General features: G+C 38.1%; 3 protein-coding genes and 1 long non-coding RNA gene across 8 annotated transcripts; 2 read left to right on the forward strand and 2 right to left on the reverse strand.

The window, feature by feature from the left end:
• Window positions 1-4,430: 4,430 nt before the first annotated feature.
• Window positions 4,431-17,461, forward strand: LOC117222510 (lactosylceramide 4-alpha-galactosyltransferase). Of its 5 annotated transcripts, none has more exons than XM_076522185.1 (6): window positions 4,431-5,038; window positions 6,822-7,108; window positions 11,357-11,753; window positions 12,235-12,445; window positions 13,574-13,756; window positions 16,661-17,461. In XM_076522185.1, the coding sequence occupies exons 2-6, from the start codon at window positions 6,895-6,897 to the stop codon at window positions 16,946-16,948; spliced, it is 1,293 nt and encodes a 430-aa protein (XP_076378300.1). In that variant the 5' UTR covers window positions 4,431-5,038; window positions 6,822-6,894; the 3' UTR covers window positions 16,949-17,461. The 5 variants fall into 5 exon arrangements, with proteins under 5 accessions (XP_076378300.1, XP_033330137.1, XP_076378309.1 ...); XM_076522194.1 differs by lacking the exon at window positions 4,431-5,038 and adding an exon at window positions 5,131-5,155; XM_076522189.1 differs by lacking the exon at window positions 4,431-5,038 and adding an exon at window positions 6,177-6,303.
• LOC117222184 (uncharacterized) lies at window positions 15,430-18,551 on the reverse strand. The gene is made up of 2 exons (XR_004490630.2): window positions 17,917-18,551; window positions 15,430-16,777 (listed from the first exon to the last, which is right to left on the reverse strand). It is a non-coding gene; the product is annotated as an uncharacterized LOC117222184 (long non-coding RNA).
• A 281-nt stretch (window positions 18,552-18,832) lies between these two features.
• Srp54 (splicing regulatory protein 54) lies at window positions 18,833-21,016 on the forward strand. Its single transcript, XM_033474119.2, has 2 exons — window positions 18,833-19,193; window positions 19,341-21,016. Exons 1-2 carry the CDS (start codon window positions 18,872-18,874, stop codon window positions 20,480-20,482), a joined length of 1,464 nt encoding a protein of 487 aa, XP_033330010.1. The 5' UTR covers window positions 18,833-18,871; the 3' UTR covers window positions 20,483-21,016.
• Window positions 20,581-23,147, reverse strand: LOC117222436 (dual oxidase maturation factor 1). The gene is made up of 10 exons (XM_033474132.2): window positions 22,743-23,147; window positions 22,616-22,673; window positions 22,265-22,399; window positions 22,095-22,196; window positions 21,843-21,996; window positions 21,561-21,772; window positions 21,361-21,477; window positions 21,047-21,150; window positions 20,860-20,981; window positions 20,581-20,784 (listed from the first exon to the last, which is right to left on the reverse strand). The coding sequence occupies exons 1-10, from the start codon at window positions 22,902-22,904 to the stop codon at window positions 20,676-20,678; spliced, it is 1,275 nt and encodes a 424-aa protein (XP_033330023.1). The 5' UTR covers window positions 22,905-23,147; the 3' UTR covers window positions 20,581-20,675.
• Between the last annotated feature and the right edge of the window lie 95 nt (window positions 23,148-23,242).

A 23,242-nucleotide genomic window follows, 5' to 3' on the forward strand; every position in this document is an offset into this window, starting at 1 on the left:
ACATAATATAGAAATGTAACCAAGTCCTCATTCTAGATTCTTTAAACATAAAAGTTTCTCACTTTTCTCGAAGTGAGAAAATTATTATTCAGCATGAACTTGTCAAATTGTTCACGGTTATTTTAGGATATGGATCTGAATAATTGTTACTAACTATTTGGTAAGGCACAAAATCCATCGAGAAACTGTACGATGTTTTTGGCACTCGGTAGGTTCAATGTTAATGTAATTTATAGGCAAGGAATTCGACTTAAAAATCTAGAAAAGATCAATTTTTAAGAACCTAGAAAATTTCATCTTAAGAAAAAAAAATATTAACCTTCCGAGATTTAATACAGAGATTTAAGAATCTATCACTTTGCCACTTTCGCTACCATAACTGTACACATTTCTATTAAACCAGTACTTGTGGTAATCGCAAAGATTTAATGTGCAGTATCTTTATATAAATAATGAGTATTGACGAGAATGGCTAAATATAAGTCGGCTTATTTTTGCTTCAAATTCGTCAGAAAATGTTTTATCAGTGTTGACGACTCAATGACAGCGACTTCTGTTTCTTTATGAAAATCAGGTACAACCTCTGGCAAAAAGTTTCCGATCATATAAACGCTCATACAAAATTTACAAAGAATATTCTCGTTTTAGAGTTATAAAATGTTTTTTATGCAGGTAAGACGAATGGGGAGAACGTACGCTGGATCTAAATAAAGTAAATCGATATAAAGTAACGCAATTTTTCATTTATTATCGAAAAGAAACCACAGAGAATGTAAAATGTTATGTGGAAAAAAGTTTCGGATCAGTACAAATGTAAAAAAAAAATTTCGGATCATAGTTCAAATAACTAGCTCTATGAATGTCTCAAGTGGAAGAAGCAAGCGTAAACACAACTCGTGCCCGTGAGAATGTAAACAAACGCTTTTACCGCTGAGGCACCTGAAATACAAAATATTTCAGTCAGTGGATAAGTTAGATGGATGTGTACAATATGCCATCGTATAAGTTGTATTGAAACGGCTTCAAATTAAGAGTAATCGAACTTCTGAAGCAAGATAATAGTCAAAGAAAAGTCGCAGAAATTTTAGGATGTATTGGGTTGGGAAATAAGTTCGTAGCGTTTTTATTTGAAGACGATTTTCTTTGTTGTTTTCGTTAAGCTCGTGAGGCACCCAGGCTCCCAATTTTTCGGCAAATCCCATTGAACGAAGGTGATTGAGAATCGTTTTATGATCGCAGTTCATTTTTTCGGCCAATCCACGGCTTGTTTGGTGACCGTTCTCCTTCAAAAGTGCTTTGAGACGCTCTTCGTCGAATTCAGAAGGTCTTCCGCTGCGGGGCGTGTCGTCGACGTCAAAATCGCCATTTTTGAACTTCGCAAACCATTTCCGTGCTGTAGACTCGCCTATGACACCTTCTCCGAATACGTTGCAAATGACCCGGGCTGCTTCAGCAGCTTTTTGGCCTCGATGGAAAGCGAAGAAGAGAAGGTGTCGAAAATGTTGCTTTTTACCTTCTGGATATTCCATTCCTAAGCCTCAAAAGTAATAAAGAATTAAATTACTCAAAAAGACAATTAGCACAGTTTTGTAGAGCAGGAAGAGCTCTATCGAATGAATATTATACACTTTGTCAAACAGCAAAAAATCGTTGTGAAATAAAAGAAAATATAAAAATGGTATTTTGCATAAATCGAAATTATCGATCGTCATTGATCACGGCGAATGTTCATCGAAGTCAGTGGTGGGGTAATTTTTACCCGTTCAGCGCAGCGCTTCTTCAGTCAGTTGCAGCGCGATCTCCGGAGAGAGCAGTCAAGTTCCTCTTTCAGAACTGGTCAGACCAAGGATGCACCTTCAGGATGGCCACTACTAACCTTTGATACAGTTCTCTGATCAGTTGTGGTCATTGTCCTAGTTGTCACTTCTGGAGGTCTTTCGAAATATATGTTTCCCTTTTATTTGAAATCCTTTGTTATATTTTAATTATTTACAGTCGCGATTTGTCTTCTACTAATTTAAATGAATTTGATTTTTTTTCAATTTTAATCTAAAACTCAACTTTCTCCTAAAATAAAAAATTTTAGTTTTCTTCTCAATTTTAACCGAAACTTAATAAAGTTTCGCCTAAAACTAAATTTTATTTTTGCTTCCCAATTTCACTTGGATATATACTCTTCCTATTTGAATCAAATTTTGATTTCTTTTCAATTTTAACTTAAAATTCTACTCTCTCTTCATTTTATTTAACAACGTTCTATCTTCTTCGGTTTCAACACGAATTTACGTTTTCAAAATAGAAATTAATATCTTTGTTTTTGAAACGTTACAAATTATTGTTATTATGTGTTATGGTAACTTCTCTATTGTCTACTGCTGTTTTCTCTCTCCTATTTTCGTTCATTTTCATCCTATTCACAATTCCAAAGCCAATGACATGTTGAAATGTCATTTTATATTAATATTAACTTAAATATTTTAGGAAACTAGTGAAACATCATCCTAGGAGAAATTTGTATTAAAAAATAAATTAATTTAAATAAAAAGCATTATAGTCATTGTTTAGTACACTAATTTCACTATCATTAAAAAGAATTCTAATCGTTTAGTCCAAGTTTTAAAAAAGATACTAAGGGGCGGCGGATAGCCGCACACTATGACGACCCACACATAGAAGAAAAACCATATACGTATATTAGTTTGCAGAGGTTTACATCCACTAAAACTGACGCTTTAATATCGAAGTGTGCAGTTCGCAAGTGGAAAATTTAGATTCCCAAAAGACTAAACTCGGGGGCTTCGGTTGTAGAAATATCCGTTTTGCAGTTATTGCGGAGATATTTGCAATATTCGGCCAGAGTGGTGTCAATCTCACGAGCATGACGTCACAAGATGGCCGCCGCTAGCAGGTTTTCGTAAATATCGAGAGATTTAGAGCTCGAATCGAAAATTCACAACCGAAGCAACCGAGATAAGGCATGTACAAAGGCAGTGGAATGTATTTTCAGTTGATTACTTACTTAATTAAAACATACGGCTAGTGTATCTGAAACACCACCTCGAGGTTCCGACATTTTTCACTATTAGCGCCACAGTTCTCTTCCAATCAAAAAGATGCACCACAGACAAGCTTGTCGGTGACTATAGTTAGTTACAGTCGATAATACAGATCGACAAGTTACATAGTTTTATACTTCCATTCAAAATATTACCGACCAAGGGAAGGTGGCATGCTGGGCATACATTCCTTTTTACCGATACATCGTGTTCGTTACCTGTGGTCACAGAAACATATACATGTGCCACCTGGCGGTCGAAAATATTTCTAATTTGCTTTGTCTAATGTCCGTTCGCACAACTGCAGTCAGCTTCCAAATTACGCCGTAATCAGCGCAACTATCGCTCGCCCTCGCTATCCATCTATACACTTAAATAAAAAATAATGTTTCGATGCTCTCCCATTGTAATTTTACCATCTTTCCGAGCTCAACTCGAACATGGAAGAAAAGAAGAAAAAAGAAGAATTTTAAAGCAAAAGCAAAACGATTCTATCAAATTTCTAAAGATTTATTTCATATTTTGCAGTTTTCTTCAACATTCCGTTGCACGTGACAAGAAAATGATAACGGAAAATCCATCGAATATTAAATGTAAACCTTATAAATAAATTATTCCAACACCTTATCGACGATCAATAATCCAAAGTTAAGTACGGTGTCTATGTTGTCGCACCGTAGCTGCAACCTCGTTTACACAGCTGTAGAAACGGATGTAATATATTTGGCAAGGAAAATATAGAAACGATGTTGCAGAAACTGTTTCTGCTATTCTCAAAAAAAGTGGAACAATTTGTAGGAACGTTAGTACACAATGCATCTCCTTCGCTACAATTCAGCTATTATCAACGCAAACGAACGATCACATGCACGTAATTGCTCATGAGTTTCAATATTCGCATAAAACATACACTGCAACGTTGCGTCATCCTCTCGGCATGCTTTATTATTGCACACCTGCAATCCTACGTTCCTCGAGGTTGCAACCGGTAATTATTCACCTACGCCTTGGTACGTTGATAAAGAAATCGAAATGAATGAAAATTGTACGGTCTCTGGAAAGGAACAGTTACACGAACGCATGCGACGGATCGTCGTCTCTCCTAATTGCTATTACAAAACGGCGTTTCGCGGCAAATTCCCAATCATTTACAGAGATTCCCCGCAACATCTGCCGTTCCGTTATCGTCGTTCGTGATCGAATAGCGAAATACCCGGATGCTGTTTCTGTTTCTCACAAGAAAATTATCCGACGTCGAGCAAACGTTCGCGCGATCAAGTATTGGGACAGCACCGGGGAAAGAAAAAAACTTGAAAAGAGTTTACGAAACGAAAAAGAAAAAAACATTTATTCGTGTATCGGTCAGATGATAATTGCCCGATATTCTTGGTCCGAACGACGCATGCGTTTCTTGGCTGTTCGACCGCGCAGCAGGGACGTGTCGCACGCATGACCCGACAGGGGAAGAAGCACAGTGTGCACTCCGTTTGCCGGTAAAACGGTTCGGCTGACATAAACGCGAGACGTCAGTTTTACCGTCATCGGGCCTACTGCTCGCCGCGCGATTAGGGTCGCGCCCGCAATAAGTACTCTCGCGTTCCCTGTTTACGCGCACGCCGCACCGAACACATCCCGGCAATATTGTGTGACCGAGTATCGCTAATACGAACGCGTGAAAACAGGGTAGCACAGCTGAGCCTCTCCCGACACATGCATCATCATCGCGGTGTCTGCCGCGATGTTGCACGAGATTCGACGATATTTTCCCGAGCACGTGGATAATACGTGCTGTGCTGTTACACTGCTAAAATCCTGAGGGACGAACCGGGAAATGTATATCGCACGGCCAATCGATAGATAAATGCGCCATCGAGCTGCGGAAAACAGCCGGGAACCCTGTAGAGATGATCATCGGAGATGTGTAACCCTGTGCCGCATCCTGCGTTCAGCCACCCTACCCAGATTACACGAGTTAATGGGATGTACGTTGTTATCAATAGGATGTAGTGATATTGTCAGAGAACTGTCTCGAGTGTTTTGCTGATCAAACGAGTTGTGGCTGCTGTTTTGCCTAGAATAAATTCAATTAGTTTTCGAGAGTAGGTCTAATTTTTCGTTTCCGAATTGCTCGATAATTGCTCCGATAATTCATTCTTTTTCCCCGCTAATCGTAGAATAATTTCCGGTACGCGAGGTATCGGGTTTGCTCGGAGAGATTGAATTGGGCTTGATAGAGAGTAAGTGGACGATGAACGTTTTCGTATTTGGCGCGTTACGCTTCCCATAAAATCGATGCGTGTTAGTCGAAATCGCATTCGAAGCAGTCCATGTATGTGTCTTTTCCGTAAGTGAAATATGTACGAACAATATGTCCGCATAAATGTCTTTGGTTATTTCGAGATAAATGCAAAGAAACGTTACTTACACAGAACGCATGTCCTACTTTTTATGCTCGTTTACGATAGATCGACGTATTCCGAGTACAAACGGATTAAATCGTGATCGTCGTAAAATTTACCGTTTCCGAGATATTTCACCTTTTTCACGAAGCTGTTCGTGTTCGAAATGTCGGCCATCTGCTGAGACGCAACGTTCTAGTTTTTGAACCGTTGCGTCCCTTGCGCATATTATTGTTGGAACATCTCGAAAACGATCAGTTTTCGAACAAACATACTTTGGTAATACGAGCGCAAAAAATAAGATATGCCACTTAAGGTAACAAAGTTGATCTCTGTATCTTCTCTATGCCTTCACTTGCAGGAATACCATTTATATTATATTATGAGCTTTCTTGAACCCTGTAACTTTTGTAAGTAACATTTTCTCGGATTCTTCGAAACAACCGAGATATTTAAGTGGGCAAATTTCGTGGAACACACCGTATACATTTTTATCAAATTCTTCGGAACTTTCGTTTCGAATATTTTTTATTGAAGATCGCGATATGAATGTTTCGAAAAGAACAAGATAATGTTCAAAGTGTTTCTGAATAGAATAATAAAATACCGCAGATAGCCTATACTCTCTTTTGCTGCATCGAAGTGATTACAGACAACAATTGTTGTCATAGCAACGCGTTCGAGACCCATATTTCGCACCAAAACGGTAAATTACAGTACTTCCAGATGTTTTCAGTGCTCGTTTCGTTTATCGAATTGTGCTTGGTGAAGATAAAAATAGAATGATAACATTAGTTGTAATTTTATCATTATCGCTGCGGTTTAAGGCATGGCTGGATGGGCGGTTTGTACGTCGTTTTGTAAGCTGTTTAGAATGCGCCTATTTAGTGAGCCACGTTCTAAGTCCACTGTTTCGTTTTACCATATATTAAAATTTTATCGCGAAATATACGGAAACGACGGACACACTGTTCTATGTCTTAGATAACATTACGTATTCCGTCGCCGTGAATTTGCATTTACAAGAGTCATAAACAATGACCGTTTCGATAGAACCAATAACGGAAACAATTATTGCTATTATACACATAGCACTAACATGATGATTCATCCGGATGATATATGCTTCCATAACCTGTTCCAACAAACGGGTAGTACCTATAGCAAAATCAATTGTAATACTACAATTTTTCTTAGTTAATTTTTATCTATTACCAAATTATCTCTTTTAAATCGTTTAAAACGTTTACAGATCGTTCGGGAGCGCCGGCATTTCTTTTCATTTTACTATATTTCTCTCTTAGTTAATTTTTCTCTATATTATGAAATTGTCTCCTTTAAATCAACGAACATTTAACGTTTATAGATCATTCGGGAGCGCCGGGAAGGAGATGACCGGAACAGTCGCGATCGCACTTGTCGAACCATTGTAATCATCTATGGTTCAACCGAACCTAATCCAGGCGAGAAGAATGAAGAAGAGGCTGGTGCTCTGCTTCTTGTGCGCCGTCATGTTATTCCTGATCATGATTTCGACGGACAACGATTTCATTCAACACGTGCCGTTCGTCAGCTTCCGCGATCCTGGCCTCATAAATTGTTACGAATTTCCGACCACGTCGAACAGTCTGCCGCAGTTCGATCCAGAATCAAGTACGTCTCCTCGATAGTCCATACTCTTGTTTATAGCTCGTGAAACTTCTACGAAATCGGCCGAACAATTCTTCGACGTATCCGCAAAGCGAATACAAACGATCCTTGTTTTTCTATTTAACACTAAATCTACCGCGGTCAAAGTGGCCGCTTACTTATTTTTTAATTCTGCAAAATTCCGAGACTCTTTCGTGGAAAACGCTTGAATAAGTTATATTATTGGAGCAAGTTTTATAATAAAAACTTTACAAGAATCTAAATAAATTCGGTCTTCTCACTTTTGCGAAGCAGTACACGCCAGTTAGTATTACTGCTTGGTAGGTTTAGTGTTAATTTATGTTAACGGCAGCATGCTCTTGCAAGGGAAATCGAAGGCAGTTAGCGTACGCTGCTCCGTTTGTGACAAATTACGATAAGATCAAGAGTTGAGTATATATCCTTTCGAAGTGCAGTAAATTCTTCCTAATTGACGTTCAGCTTCTACACAAAAATGGACAATTTGAGAAGAGGAGATTACGGTTATTCGAGTACCTTCGAATACCTCGCCTCGTTTTTATAATAATTGTTATATATTTGTTATATATTTATAATAATTGTTGATATAATAATTGTCGACAATCGGCAACTATAAAAATGAGCCGCGAGGCTCGAATAACCGTATCTCCTCCTCCCAAATTCTCCATTTTTCGTTTACAAGCTGAAGAAAAATTAGGGAGAATTTACTGTACCGTCGAACTCTACAATACAGTAGAGATTACGTTATCCGAAAGATTGTTTTCGTAATATCCTGATGCCGAAACATTCGATTATCTAAAAATTTCATTGAAATTCTCCACTAAGTGATAATGTATCTAAATAATACAGTAATTAGATAATATGGAACGTTTGGACAACAGAATATTGTGAAAATAAATGTTCGGATAAGGGAGTCTCTACTTTATATTATTTCATAACAATGACAGAATTGGAGTCACTTCTTATTATTTTTATTATAATGGAAATCAAACAATTTCTCATAAAAACATTTCTTACAAGAAGAAAAGTATTTACAGTGAATTCTCCCTAACTCACCCTCAGCTTGGAGGCAAAAGTCAACAATTTCGGATGAGCTTGACGTAACCACGTTTTTATAATTGTTGACAATCGGCAACTATAAAAACGAGCCGCAAAACTCGAATAATCGTATCTCCTCTTGCTAAGTTGTCCATTTTCGTTTACAAGCCGAGTGTCAATTAGGGAGAATTTACCGTATAGGTTTGACGGTGAACGAACCCCGAGTGATTGTTGGCAAAGTTGTGCGGATATTTGATGGGACGCATTCGTTGATACATGTTTAGAAAGATAGAAATTTTCAAGTATGGCAGGCGACTCGAAGTCGTGCCGCATTTTTAAAGAACAATGATAATCATCTAAAAGGATCTGGCCATGGAGTGGGGAGGTCTGGGGTGTTCTTTGGTTGCCATCCGGCTCGTTTTAGAGAACTGTGCTAGACTGCCAGAACTTACCTCAGAATCGACATTGAGAAAGTTACATTTCTATTCACTAAAATTTCTTATTGTGAGTCATAAAAGAGTATGGTTGAGTTCCTTCGAATCTTTTTATCCCCGCGATGAGTAGAATAGAATATAAAATTTTAAAAATGACCTTGAATTTCAAGTTCAAGGGCAGTCTTTTTGAACATTCACCTTTCTCGACAAAAATATAACTGAGTGTACGTAGAATTATTTATAATTTTAGTTATCAATTTTTTCAATCTTTCTTTTAAGCTACTCCTTTCAGACACGTTAGTTTGTCTATCAATCTTACTGAAACATGCATAAATTTCGATTAATTGTCAGAAACTAGATAGTCAAATAATAATATTTATACCCTGGGTCCAGATAAACCCAAGCTTCACCGTCCGAGTGTTAATGAATTTCCAGCAAAGTATTCATAACCGAGGAATATGCAAAGTACAGTAAATACTCTCCAATTGTCGCTCAGCTTGTAAACGAAAATAGACAATTTAGAAAGAGGAAATGCCATTATTCGAGCCTCCGGGCTCGTTTTTGTTGTTGTTGACAGTATCAACGGCTACAAAAACGAACCGCGAGGCTCGAATAGTCGTATCATCTCGTCCCAAATTGTCCATTTTTGTTTTGAGCGACAATTGGATAGAATTTACTGTATTATTCGAGTCTATTGAAAGCAGAAAATTCGAGGAATAAGTGCACGAGCGTTGCACAACATTGCAATAGATTAAAAGTGGGATCCTAATTAAGTAAATTCGACGACAAGATTTTCTGCCTGATAAGATCCTCTCTGAAATACAATAGCCAAGAGGAAAATATAACGAACATCCGATAACACAGATCTGTGTCTAGAACAAACGCTGACTAGGATTTTAGCACGACAGGAATGCAATACAAGGTGTCCCTAAAAACCGAGTTACTTTTCCTCGGCAAACGCGTGTCACGTGTGCGTCTCTAATTCGTAGGCGTTGCGACATAACGCGTAGAAACCTATGTTTTATATTCCCGGTGCATGTGTCGCCTTCCATTGACGAACGATTGCACGCAGCGAGATTCACGATTGTGACAATTTAATATGTAATCGATACGAATGATAGTTGCACGACAGAATAATTCATGTTACGTCTACCACGATGCCGTGCATGTCAATCTTTAATCGCACGGCCGCCTGTAGCTTCGCTCGAAGCAAATTCCAGTCGGTAAAATTTTAACGAACACACGGTCCGCTTTCGATCTCATTGTTTGCTCTTCGGAGCTAACGAAGAGAATAAATCCATCCGCTTGTTCTAGAAATCGAACAAAATTCCTTGACTTCCGAACTTGGGGCTCGAGTACGAAAATTCCAGTACGAAATTATAATTAGCCCGTTATTTAAGCTGATCCATGTCAATGTATTTTCGTAATTTTGCATTCTGCATTTCTATAATCTTTAGATAAGAATTTGCGACGACTAAAATTTTCCTTCAACGTTGTAACAAGGTTTCGAGAAACTTGTGCGATAATGACGCATCGTTATTCAAATCAAATAACGCTTCGTTCCTTGATTTTCTACTAAACGAATTAACAACAAATTTCTGCTGTTACCGAGGAATCTACCATGAAATCGCACCTACGAATTGCACCTTCGGAAACTACGATCGAAGATCTGCAACCGATAAGTCTAAGAACGCCATTCAGGTCGAACTCAACAAACTTCAAAATAGTTGGGACTGATCGCCAATTTTTCCAGTTGAGTTCGTAGCGTTTTTTATCAAACAATTTGAAGGCGATTTTCTTTGTTGTTTTCGTTAAGCTCGTGAGGCGCCCAGGCTCCCAATTTTTCGGCAAATCCCATTGAACGAAGATGATTGAAAATCGTTTTATGATCGCAGTTCATTTTTTCGGCCAATTCACGACTTGTTTGGTGACCGTTCTCCTTCAAAAGTGCTTTGAGACGCTCTTCGTCGAATTCAGAAGGTCTTCCGCTGCGGGGCGTGTCGTCGACGTCAAAATCGCCATTTTTGAACTTCGCAAACCATTTCCGTGCTGTAGACTCGCCTATGACACCTTCTCCGTATACGTTGCAAATGTCCCGGGTTGCTTCGGCAGCTTTTTGGCCTCGATGAAAAGCGAAGAAGAGAAGGTGTCGAAAACGTTGCTTTTTACCTCCTGGATATTCCATTCCTAAGCCTCAAAAGTAATAAAGAATTAAATTACTCAAAAAGACGATTAGCACAGTTTTGTAGAGCAGAAAGAGCTCTATCGAATAAATATTATACACTTTGTCAAACAGCAAAAAATCGCGTTGTGAAATAAAAGAAAATATAAAAATGCTACGAACTTTAACGAAAATTAAATTACTCAAAAAGACGATTAGCACAGTTTTGTAGAGCAGAAAGAGCTCTATCGAATAAATATTATACACTTTGTCAAACAGCAAAAAATCGTTGTGAAATAAGAGAAAATATAAAAATGCTACGTACTTTAACGAAAATTAAATTACTCAAAAAGACGATTAGCACAGTTTTGTAGAGCAGAAAGAGCTCTATCGAATAAATATTATACACTTTGTCAAACAGCAAAAAATCGCGTTGTGAAATAAGAGAAAATATGAAAAACGTTACGAACTTATTCCTCAACCTAATACTTTACGAGGCAGCTCAATTATGCGCATACAAGCTTTATTACGGAGCTCGATGGGTCACAGGAAGTAATCTGTTTTCGTGAATTGTTCACAAAAAGCATCGTTTTGTTTCAGTATCGGACAAGCCGATAAACGACAAGAACATCTTCTTTCACGAAACATCCTGTTTCGAAGAGGACGGCCTGACGCTGAACCCTCGACAGGCGTGCGCCGTGGAATCAGCAGCGAAAATGAACCCGAACATGAGCGTCTACCTTTTCTTCCTCTCGCAATCGGTGATCTCGAACCAATCGGTGGAGATGTTCAGCCAGCTGCAGTCTTACCCAAATATCAAAATCAGGCGCCTCTACCTGGAGGAGTACGTGAAGAAAACGGCGTTGGACCCGTGGTACAAGATCGACGTGCTTAAAAAGAGCCTCTGGCCGAGGAGCCACACGTCGGACATACTGAGATACCTGACGTTATGGAAGTTCGGGGGCATTTATTTGGACTTGGACGTCGTTGTAACTACGTGAGCTAACTGTCCAATTATCCTTTGTTTCATCTAGTTAACGCCTGTGTTGGCAATCTTACTTCTGAGTATCCATTTCAATTATTATGTCTCCTTCTGAAAACGTAAAATCATGTTACCGTTTCCACCTACGTTTTCTAAGCGTAACCGTGTCTCAGAAAAATCTAGGCTAGCTGGTTCTCCCTAACTGAAAACTTAAAATAGTTTGATATTTAAAGCTTCGGATCGGATGCTGGTCGCTTGGACGAATGTTGAAGAGATAAAATGCACGCTATAAGATATCGCGACACAGTATACTCGATTACCTCCCGGACACAGTCTATGCGTATTTTTAATTTGCTGAAAATGATAGATCGTGAGTAAATACAAATTGAAAAGCGCGATGGGAATTCTCGGAGAAACGTAAGCAATATAAACTGACCCTTGATCTCGGAAATATAATTGCTTTCGCCCGTTATTCGATAAAGTCTAATTTGTGCAGGTCCCTGGAGCGTTTGAGCAACTTCGCCGGAGCAGAAGACTGGAACGACATCGCTGCCGGAGTCATGGGATTTGACCTTAGCCCGTTAGGTCGACAAGTCGCTAACGCCTGCATCAACGACTTGAAGAGCAACTTCCGTGGCGATCTTTGGGGCAACAACGGCCCCGGTGTAGTCACCAGAACCTTGCAAAAGATCTGCTCCACGAAACACGTGAGTGATCGTGGCTCTGTTTTCAATGTCTGTTTTAACTCGGCTTCTGGTTAATCCCTTGAGGATTCGCGATATCTGTCTGGGATAGTCGGCAAATAAAATGTCGGCTCGAAAACAAATAACTTTTGTTTGGTACCATCTTTTCTACTATTACAAGCAGGCATTCGGGTGGCCTGTTTTGGGTGCCTCGCCCTGTGTATGAGCCGTTTATTTTGAAAGTGGCATAAGTCACTTTTTTTTTTTTTTTTAATGAAAAGATATCGTTCAATTGTAATTAGTGTTACCATTAACTCGATTGTTTTGAAAAAGTGACTTATGCCACTTTCAAAATAAACGGCTCATATTGTTACGCGCGGAGACATTTATAATTTTTCCTGGTCTCTCCTTTCGGGATGCAAAAGAGGCAAGAAAACTGCAAAGAGATTACTCTTATGTGCACGGCGTACAAAATACATATATGCGAGCATTCTCAACGAAAGGTTAAGGGTGCAGATAAAAGATAAGCTGGAAGAGGCATAATTCGGATTTCGTAGAGGAAGGGGAACTGTCGATGCAATATACAGTGGCCTACAAAGTGTTCGCACACCTTTTAAAACTGAATTAAATGATTTGAATTCTTTTTTTTTTAGATAATAGAGTGTCTACTAGACGATGACTGAAATGCTGTTTTTTAAATTTTCGTATTACTTGGAATGACAAAAAAATAAGAATCTCTCGTTTTTAACTTCTTTATCTGAGCCTATAATGAAAATTTAAAAAATGCCTTTCGCAGATCTCGGTAACTTATATGCATGTTGAAAATTTCATCGAAATCGATTCACGTGATTCATGCGAAATAAATATGGTAAAATAACATTTATTAATTCACATTCCTTCGAGTGCCCAGTAGTTAGTAAAACCCGTTATTGTCGCTCGAAGAACATCAAATCATTTAATAAATTACAAGGCTTATTACATTGATTCTTTAATTCCAGAGAAAACGTCAAAAAATGTAAGAACGTAGACAAGACAGTTTGAAACAATGAATTACATTTTCATTCGACTCCTGTTTAGTGATTACGCTAGGTTGTTAAGAATGAATTTACAACGTTAATTATTAAAACCTGAATGCTTTCATGGTGTTTCCAGATCAGGGACATGAGCACCATTCGCTGTAAAGGTTTCAAGGTGTTCCCGCCGTCAACGTTCTACCCGGTGCACTACAAGAGATGGAGACAGTACTTCGAGGCGAAAGATAAGAACGCGACGATGAAGATGTTGAAAAAAGCGATGACTATTCACGTGTGGAATAAACTGAGTCAATCGCAGCAGGTTCGTGTGAACAGTGACGTCCCGTACGCTATTATCGCGAGGAAACATTGTCCGCGGGTCTTCAAGAATTGTGGAGACACATTCTGATGGAGTATGTGTGGCTGTGGCCAGCGCTACGAATTAACCTACTGCCGTAAATTATAACATCGCGTGGAAGTCATCGATCGCGAATCATTTAAGGGACCTAAACGGGGAGAAAATCAGAAAGATCGATTCTAAAAGTAATAAATTTATAAACTAGTACATTCTGTACATCTATATTTACATTTCAATTTCGTTAACACGAAAGCTACCAGGCTTTGAGGGAAACTAACGTTACTAAGAACTAATGAAAGTGTGTCTATGTATAATTTCAATAATCGCAAAATATAAAATCTGGGAACAGTCGTTTGATCGGCGCGCCGCAGCGGTGGTAGTTTTAGCGTTAACAACGAGGATATAACATAGTTAAAAATGTAAATACTGGCGTGATTTTTTTGGTCAAGGGACCCCACCGCTGCTAATAATAATACTAAACACGAAGACATTGTAGAAGAAAGTATAGGAAAAGCTAGTCGAGTACCCATAAGCGTAAACCGAGTCCAAATTTCTTGGCTGTGAGGCTGGAACGGAGAGTATACTAGCTATAAAGTTAACCCCTTGCCATACTTTGACGAGTCTTACTCACGATGAAGTATTTATAATAGTAAGCACGTGAGTACTTGTTAAGTATGAATGCTATTCCGGTTCTCTAAGTCGGAATATAATTATGATCTATTGTTCCAAAATAAATTAAGATAAATCCTTTTTTTCTTTTAAGGAATTTCTTACAATCGAGAAAATTGTAATCATTGTAATTGTGGAGAAAATGGAATGGCGAGGGGTTAATGCATAGACTGTATTCGTAAATAGTACTTTAATGTACTATACGAAAGAATGGGCGTTTTTCTTATGGTGATAGTGAAGGAAGGGATGATGGCGTACGGTGACTTCTGCAAACGGTGGAAAATCTAATCAAAAATTAAATCGTTAGGCAAGAAGTTAATTTTATGTACACTGTAAGCTGCATTCTTGTTGTACAAAGTTGGCAGATACCTGTTGATCAAAGTAAAATCACGGGCTGAGAAAAGGAGAGAAACGCACAGTACCTTCGATATGAATAATGTAAAGGCTATACAGTAAATTCTTCCTAATTGACGCTCAGATTGCGCAGAAAAATGGACAAATTTGGGAAGAGGAGTTACGATTATTCGAGCCTTGCGGCTCGTTTTTATAGTTACCGATTGTCAACGATTATAAAAACGAGGTGCAAGACTCGAATAATCGTACAATCTGAGCATCAATTAAACATGATATCTTTGAGATATAATGTAGGTTGGCAATTATGTTTGATAGACTGACAATTTTTTGAACAGATACATTTGACAGTCGTACTAGTACCATTTCAATATATCCTGCTATGACACAAGTATCTTTCAGATCTTTGCAACGAAAATATCACGAATTACGTATTACGTAATGTTTTACGGTCGTGTACGATCTCTTTTGTTAATTGTTGTTTCGTGAGCTCTAGATGTGCAATAACTATTGTTTGTCACTGTTGTTCTGTGAAACAAACTGGCAAATCAGGAATGATTTGATCTGTCTGTATGTTGTATATTGTTAGGCTGCGGATTTTTATGTAATACCAGATGTTTATCAATTAGTACATTTATTAACACGATAGCTAATGCGAAAACATACAATTGCATAAAATCCGCATTGTGATTGTCACCAACTACTTTTAATTTTTTATTAATGTATTTACATGATAATAATGTTATGTTAATATTATAAACTTAATGTTATAATGATAATGTTATTAAGATTATAACATTATTTTCGTATTAATGTATGCAAAATACAGGTCTCTATTTCGAATAGATGCCGTCGTAGAAAGGTTAAAGACTTATCTAAATGTGTTTGTATAATTTTTGCTTCTATTTATTTATGTACTGTGTTCGCAAGACTTTTTGATTCTTGTATTTTGACCACGTACTCTAGTTTCTTTCGTTCACAAACATGTTCCACGCTTTGTCGTGTAACACAATTTAATGTCAGAGTACAATGAGATGGCATAGGAATATTGTAAATATTGTGAGTACTGTGCCAATATCCTGTGGAATCAGTATTAAACGAGAGTGAAGTGATTTCGTAACCGTTACTGTGAATGTAAAAATTATATCGTACAAGTCTCGACTTTATAACGATCGAGTAATCGTTTGCTATTTGTAGCGAGATGTTTCATCGCGTCTCGTTCAAACGTTGCCGGTGTGCTGCGTGGTTAGCACCTAAGTACCTCTTCTCTCAAATTTTATTGACCGACGCTATGTTTCTCTACATTGGAAAATCCGTATTGTATCGATTAAGAAGTCTTCATGCTCATATTAAGAATTTTCCAGTAATGCAATGGTGCGTCATATAATTGCTCATGCTGTTACCTCAAACAATAATCTATTCGTGTTCCTCGTTTATGAGATGCTATTATAAATACAGTTAGAAAAATCGCGTGCACTTATCTCGAATGTTTAATGTTTTATTTATGCTCAAATAAAGTGATTCTCATAAGTCTGCATCCCCTAATGAATTGTTATAATTGGTTTTTCATTTAATTTCTATGTTAACTACCTTTTTGAATTTGTGTCATAACGATTTACACGGTAAATAATTGTATGTATAGAGAAATTTATAAAATAAATATACGAGTAAAGATGTTTATGCACATGAATTATTTGGACTTTCAGCGCTCAGTACATATTTTTGGAACTTTCGATGACTCGTAATTTGTAGTACATACTTTTGAGCCGTCAAAAAGTATTCTTAATTTAAGAGCCATCTAAAGTAGGTTTTTCAAAGCTTCTTGTGAGGATTTTTTTTCTTTGTCAGGAATTCTATTCGGAATCTACTCCAAGTGGTGGAGAGGAGACCTCACAAATGGAATTGGACGATACCAATGGATTACCAATCCTATTTGGGATAGGTAATTCTTCCACTCCTACTTTCCTGAAAAAACGGCGTAAAGCGGTCAGTCGTCTGGGAGGTTTGGTAATGATCTGGGTTCGTCATCATGATCACCTTTACATTATTATGACTATAGACGCGCCTTCGGATAGTTTGCCTGAAGCAAAGACAAATCATTTACATGACGTCACAGTGAACTCGATGTATGTATAAGCTATGCTAGTACGATATATCTATAGGAACGACGACTCCAACTTGGACGAACTAAAATTCAATATGGCTGCCTACACGCATGCGCATTTGGTGGACTGTGGTAGACCATTCTGAGCGAAGCCAACGAGACCGCAAGCGAACATGCGAACTACAGCGAACTGGCATCAAATATAAAGAAATGGTGGCAAAATTACAATCACAATATGTATACAAATAATAGACATAATATGTATTAATTATGTATAATATTCCCCAAGACGCGCATGCTAAGGCTTTCAACGGGCACGAGTTGCAATAAAAAAGATAATATAGAGAGGAGCCCTTGTTAAGGTACAAAAATTTTCGAAAAGAAATCCAGGTTTCGGAGTATAGTACCGTAAATATCCGGGAGAAAGAGAAAACCGATTCCAACACTAATAACGGTTTAGTTAATATTAGTATGATACCGATACCTTAAAATATACCAGTACTAAATCCCTGGAAATTGGAATTATAATACAATTAATTACATTACATTACAATACAATTTTCTACGTAACCCAGACCCACAACAACGCAGCCATTTCCTTATATTCCTAGTTTCGCTGTAGATTGCCGATCCAAATTTTTACTAGACGTTTTGGAATTGTTTCATATAGTTCTTTAATCTTTTTTGTCGGTAAATTCCCAATCTTCAATAATTCTTAAATCTAGCTCCCTAAACCTATGAGTTTGTGAATTTTTTGTAGGTAATTTCTAAATTAAATGTCTTTCTAAGAAAATATGAATATAAGTTTCAGCTTTGTTTCTCAAACTTTTAAAAATAAAAATCGTATAAAATTGCAAAATTATTCGTTGCTTTTGAAAATCCGTCTCGTAAAGTAGAGCATCGAATGCTACCCGTTACTGTTGACAAGTGCTGGGATGGCTGAATTAACAAAATTTTATAGATTCATAAACTAGAAAGTATTATCTAAAGTGTAGCTTACGAGTTTTCGAAAAATTTAATAATTGTAGAAATGGTCGCCATTTCAAGATATTCGTAAATACGCTGTACTGTGTGGTCGAGAATTCTACCGGGCGGAAAGTACAAGACGAATAATGCGTCACGTGATTCAAATGAAGCGCCAGGCGTACGGATGCGCAAAAAGAGTGAGACCGCAAGCACGGTAAAGTGAGCGGCCTAGGTTTCTCGTCCGTGTGGATGCATACGTAGGCCCGCTGGTTTCATTCTGTCTCTTTCGATCATCTCCTGTTCTCTTTCTAAAGCAACTGCGCTTACTATGGTGAGGCACTGTATGCCTGTATACAGTATCACTGCATGGCTTTCCTGTACTACGACCCAGCCAATGAGTGCGCGAAGCCCAGTTACTCGTCTCTCATTGGTCACTGTTTTTCGTTAATAACTCCTAAATGAAGCCACGGATTGCATTTTCGCTAAAGAAAAAGTTGTTTCGAATGACCTAAGGGACCCCCTATTTCCGGATTGCGAGACATTTTTGGGACACCCTATATGCATAATTTAAGGAGTCATCAGTATAGAATTGTTCATTGTAACTTGTCTGCTTACTTGCAAGATCGTACACGGAAGAGATCGTTTTCTCACGCCGATGACGTTAATCATATTTTGGATTGACAAGAAACGATCGTCAAACAGCGAATACAGTAACTGGACCTACTCTCCCACGCTTTCTTTACTTCCTAAGTTGGCGCACACATTGCTACCATTTTTCTGCGCATTCAATCTGCAATGAATCTTATCTCAGCAGCAACCTTAAGCCTCGCTAACGAATCAAGCTGCGACCTGAAGGTGTGCAGGAATAGGATCCATTGCTACATAGAAATCGCGCATTTCCGTTGGCGCAAGCGGCGCCATTTTCGTTCGTCGATTTTCCGCTCTATGTATGATGCGGCGTGTTCGCTGCAGTAGCCACAATAGAAAGAATGGCGGTGGGCTCAACGAAAGTGGTGCAGGTGACGAATATCGCGCCTCAAGCGACCAAAGATCAAATGCAAACCCTGTTCGGGTACCTCGGCAAAATAGAGGACATCAGATTGTATCCTACTATAAGGGACGTCGCGGTACCTGTTCAGTCGCGTATTTGTTACATAAAGTTCCACGACCAAGGATGTGTTGCGGTTGCCCAACACATGACAAACACTGTTTTCATTGACCGTGCGTTGATTGTAATTCCGTATCAGAATGGAGACATTCCAGACGAACAACGAGCTTTAGAGTTGACTAATAATGGCACCGTTGTCCCAGGTAGGTGTTAATATTTAATCTCTGCTTTTCTTCAACATTTTGTTTTACGAAAACGACAGAATGAATCGAGATATGTTTGAGGCTACAAGTTATATGTTTAATTTCACGCTTGTACAGATGCACGTACTTACAACTATACTTTTTCAGGTCTCTATCCGTCTGAGCCGAAGCTACCACCTAATTTTGTAAATGCAATAGAAGGGATTCCTCCAAATCATGTGATCACCACCATAGACCCAAAACTAGAAGCAAATGGTCTACCGCCTTATCCCCATTTACCTGGTCACTTGGACAGTAGACGAATCGAAGAGATTAGGAGAACGTTGGTCCTAGCCAATTTGGATCCTTCTGTGACGACAGACAACTTGCTAGATTTTTTCAGTAACAATAGCGTAGAAGTGAAGTACCTACGTATATGTACTAGAGACTCGGACACTGAACACTACGCATTGGTGGAACTGTCCGAGCAGGCAGCAGTTGTGTCCGCTTTACTTTTAAATGGAAAGATGCTTTTGGATAGACCAATTAAAATTTACCACTCTACGCAAGCAATAGCAAAACCAGAGGCGAAAAGCAATGAGGCAGCGCAAAAGGAGATAGAGGAAGCAATGTCGCGGGTGAAGGAAGCTCACAATTTAATTTCAGCTGCAATAGATCCTATGATTGGCATGTTGTCCAAAGACAAGCGTAGTCGTAGTGGTTCTCGCAGCCGAAAGTCGCGATCAAGGTCCAGGGGTCGCAGTAGACGATCTAGATCGCGCAAACGTTCTCGGTCTCGTCACAGACGATCCCGTTCACGCCATCGACGCAGATCACGATCACGATCTAAACGATCCCGGTCGAAAGAACGCAGACGGAAGTCCCCATCGCGCAGAAGAAGTAGTTCCCGCGGCCGACATCGTTCCCGCTCGCGATCGCGACGATCGCGATCTCGTAGATCACGATCAAGATCGAAGGACAGGAAGAAGAGGTCGCCGCGTCGAAGGAGTCGATCACGATCTCGCAGTAAACGTTCGAAATCAAAGTCCAGACGATCTAGATCAAAATCTAAGTCCAGGTCCTCCAAATCCAAGTACTCCGAAAAGTCTAGGGACAAAGATAAAGAAAGAAGAAGTAAAGATAAATCCGATAACGGAAAGAAGAGCGATGGAGATAAAACTGACAAGGAGAAGAGCGAGAAAAAATCGAGCAAAGAAAAGAAGTCCGAGAAAGAGTCGAAGTCTGAAGAGAAGAACAGAAACACGTCCGAGAATAGCGAAAGTAAAGAGAAAACAGAGTCTGAAACTTAAACGCTGGCACATCACGGTCTATAAGAAGTTCAATTTGTTAATTTGATGTGTTGCGGCGTGTATCGCAATACATTTGGTCAATAAAAGGAATACAGGAATATCGACACTTTCAATTTTTAAAAATGTATGTACATACATGAAAAGATAACTTGTATCTTCATTCCTGTAGTAACGTAAATAATACACACTTTTTTCAAACCATCACTTTTATCCCCTTAACTTTTTCTGATTTTATCAGCGATTGAGAGTCTTTCTCTTCTTCACTTTGCAATGAAAACTCGTTATTAGATGAAATCGACGCTCTACAAGAAAATTACTGATGAAACAATTGTTGGTACATTATTAACAGATACTTGGAAGTATTTTTATTCCGTTACCTTAACAAGTTGTTCATATACATCGCTTCCTTTTCTTCTTCTTTTGGGAGATTCAACGGTACAGGACACCGGAAAAGTGATTTTTGTGCATGTTTTATAGTAGATCTTCTTCTTAGTACCATCTGACAAATAAATTAAATGAAGTTATAGATATTTACTTTCAATTTTAATGATATTTATTACTTACCACACTATTTCTGCAATTGGGTTCCGAACTTTTAGGAAGGTTCTTCATCTCAAATGATTGACTGCATTCCGTGTTTTTAATAGCATTTTCAAAGCTGCTGCATTCTAAATAAAAAATGGTAGTAGTAGTAAAATTTTGTGTAAAACAATCTGTCAATCTTTAACTCTTTATATCCTGATCGTTTAATTTATATAAAAATGTAAACCAACCGTCCTAGGTAGCAACACTTTAATTAAAGTAATACCTCGTGGATGTAAAGAATTAATGAATGGAAAAAGTGACCTTGAGAATTAAATCTTAATACGACTGCTCACCCACTACGCATTCATCGTACTGGTTGAGCGGATCCGTATCCAAAAATATGGACAATTCATTTGGATATCGAAGGTCCATATAAACTAATATTGCAGCCAATAGTATGCATAGCATGCCTAAAAGTGAAAACATTCAATTGTTGCGAAATACCGTCATGGCAATACATTCTTCATGCGCGATATTCAAATTTATTTATTACCGCAACTGAGAGTCATCCAGAAATGTCGACCAAAGTATAGTCGTATACATTCCTTTTCAAAAGGTATAACGAGTGGCGTTGGATTATGGAAGTAACACCATACGATGCAAGTTAGTATTTGCAAACCGCCGGTAATCCAAAGAAAATAGCCAGCGTATCGTGCCGTGCTCTGTAAAAATATGATTGCCAGAATCCATGTGGCAAATCCTGTCCTGTTTAATAAGGGAGATTACAATAGGAGACCACATAATCTTAATTTTTAAGTATAATGATCATACGAACCACAGTAGAATGTGACAGTACCATCCAGCAGTACGGTAAAATCTGCCGAATCGAATTCCTTCTCCATCAATAACGAAGTACTCGACGACCAAAAGAATGGGGATTGGTGTACCTCTCCTTTGAGCATCTCGAAAATTTCTTTGCAAAAGCCCAGCTTAAATTGTGAATGATTCATAGAATGAATGGTGGAAATTGTCAGAAGAATTAGTGGATTATCGATAGGTAGACGCGAGATATTTATTCATTTTATACCTTGCGGGCCAAATCCAAATTTGCCTTGGTCCCACGTCCACCAGAATCTTTCGTTGTAATTAATAGTTTCTTTTTCGTATGGTCTTTCCTGTTTTCCTGTTTCTAGAGTCAATCGAAAATATTTATATTGCACTTAATTTGTTCGGTAATTTATTTTTACTAAAAAATACCTCGCAAAGTAACGTTCAGTGACCGCAGGCCTATTTTCACGCCAATCACAGCGTCGATTTCGTGGCCACTACCAGCTTTATAAGGCGTTTTAGTTCTTATGGTGCTTACCTCCCATTCTTGACCGAAATTATTCACTGCGAATTTGATAACTCTTAAAATTCACTTTATTTCTATCATACCAAATTTTCCCTAAAGTAAATTTTTTAAGGAGAAATCCTTGTTCACAAATGTGACCTTAAAAATTGTTTGAACATCTTAAATGAATTTGTAAATATTAATGGAAATACATAAAATAATGAATGACACATTTTTTTGTATTTTTAATAAATAATGTATAAAACAATTCATACCGAGTAATGAACATCCTATTGTTATGCTGAACGTCACCTTAATGCACACATAAATGCTCTAGACAAATATTTTATTCGTAATTATTTGTTTACAGATTGTTAAATCTCTTACAATGTATTTTATTACCTGTCTTTTTCTGTAACTCGGTATAATACTTAAATAAGAGATGCTTATGATAACAAAGATTAAAATAATTATTGTTTCTGTGATATCGAAGATAACCGGTGTCTCGTTCGGTGAATAACGAGCAGGGAAACCATTTTTTCTGCCAAAACTAAAGTACGTCATTTATTATAAATTGAGGCCTTACAATATTCACTTCAGAACGAACACTTGTAACTGCTTGATTTCCTTTTCCGATTAGGCCAAAGTATTTGGATACGAGTTTCCTGATGATTCATAAATAGGAAGTTTCTTTTCCCGGTATCTGAATTACTTCTGTAAAATGTCGTATATCTTGTATTATAATAAATAACAAGATTCATCTTCTTCTATTCTTACATCGTTTCTGCTACTATGATAAAATGCAAAGTGAATGTGTGTAGACGAAGGCATTCTGACTACGTATTTGATTATAATCTCTACACAACAGAATTCAAATTTGCCGCTCAACGGAAACTAGCGTT

This window comes from Megalopta genalis, chromosome 1, assembly GCF_051020955.1.
Source record: "Megalopta genalis isolate 19385.01 chromosome 1, iyMegGena1_principal, whole genome shotgun sequence".
In the NCBI taxonomy this organism is placed as follows: Eukaryota; Metazoa; Arthropoda; class Insecta; order Hymenoptera; family Halictidae; genus Megalopta; species Megalopta genalis.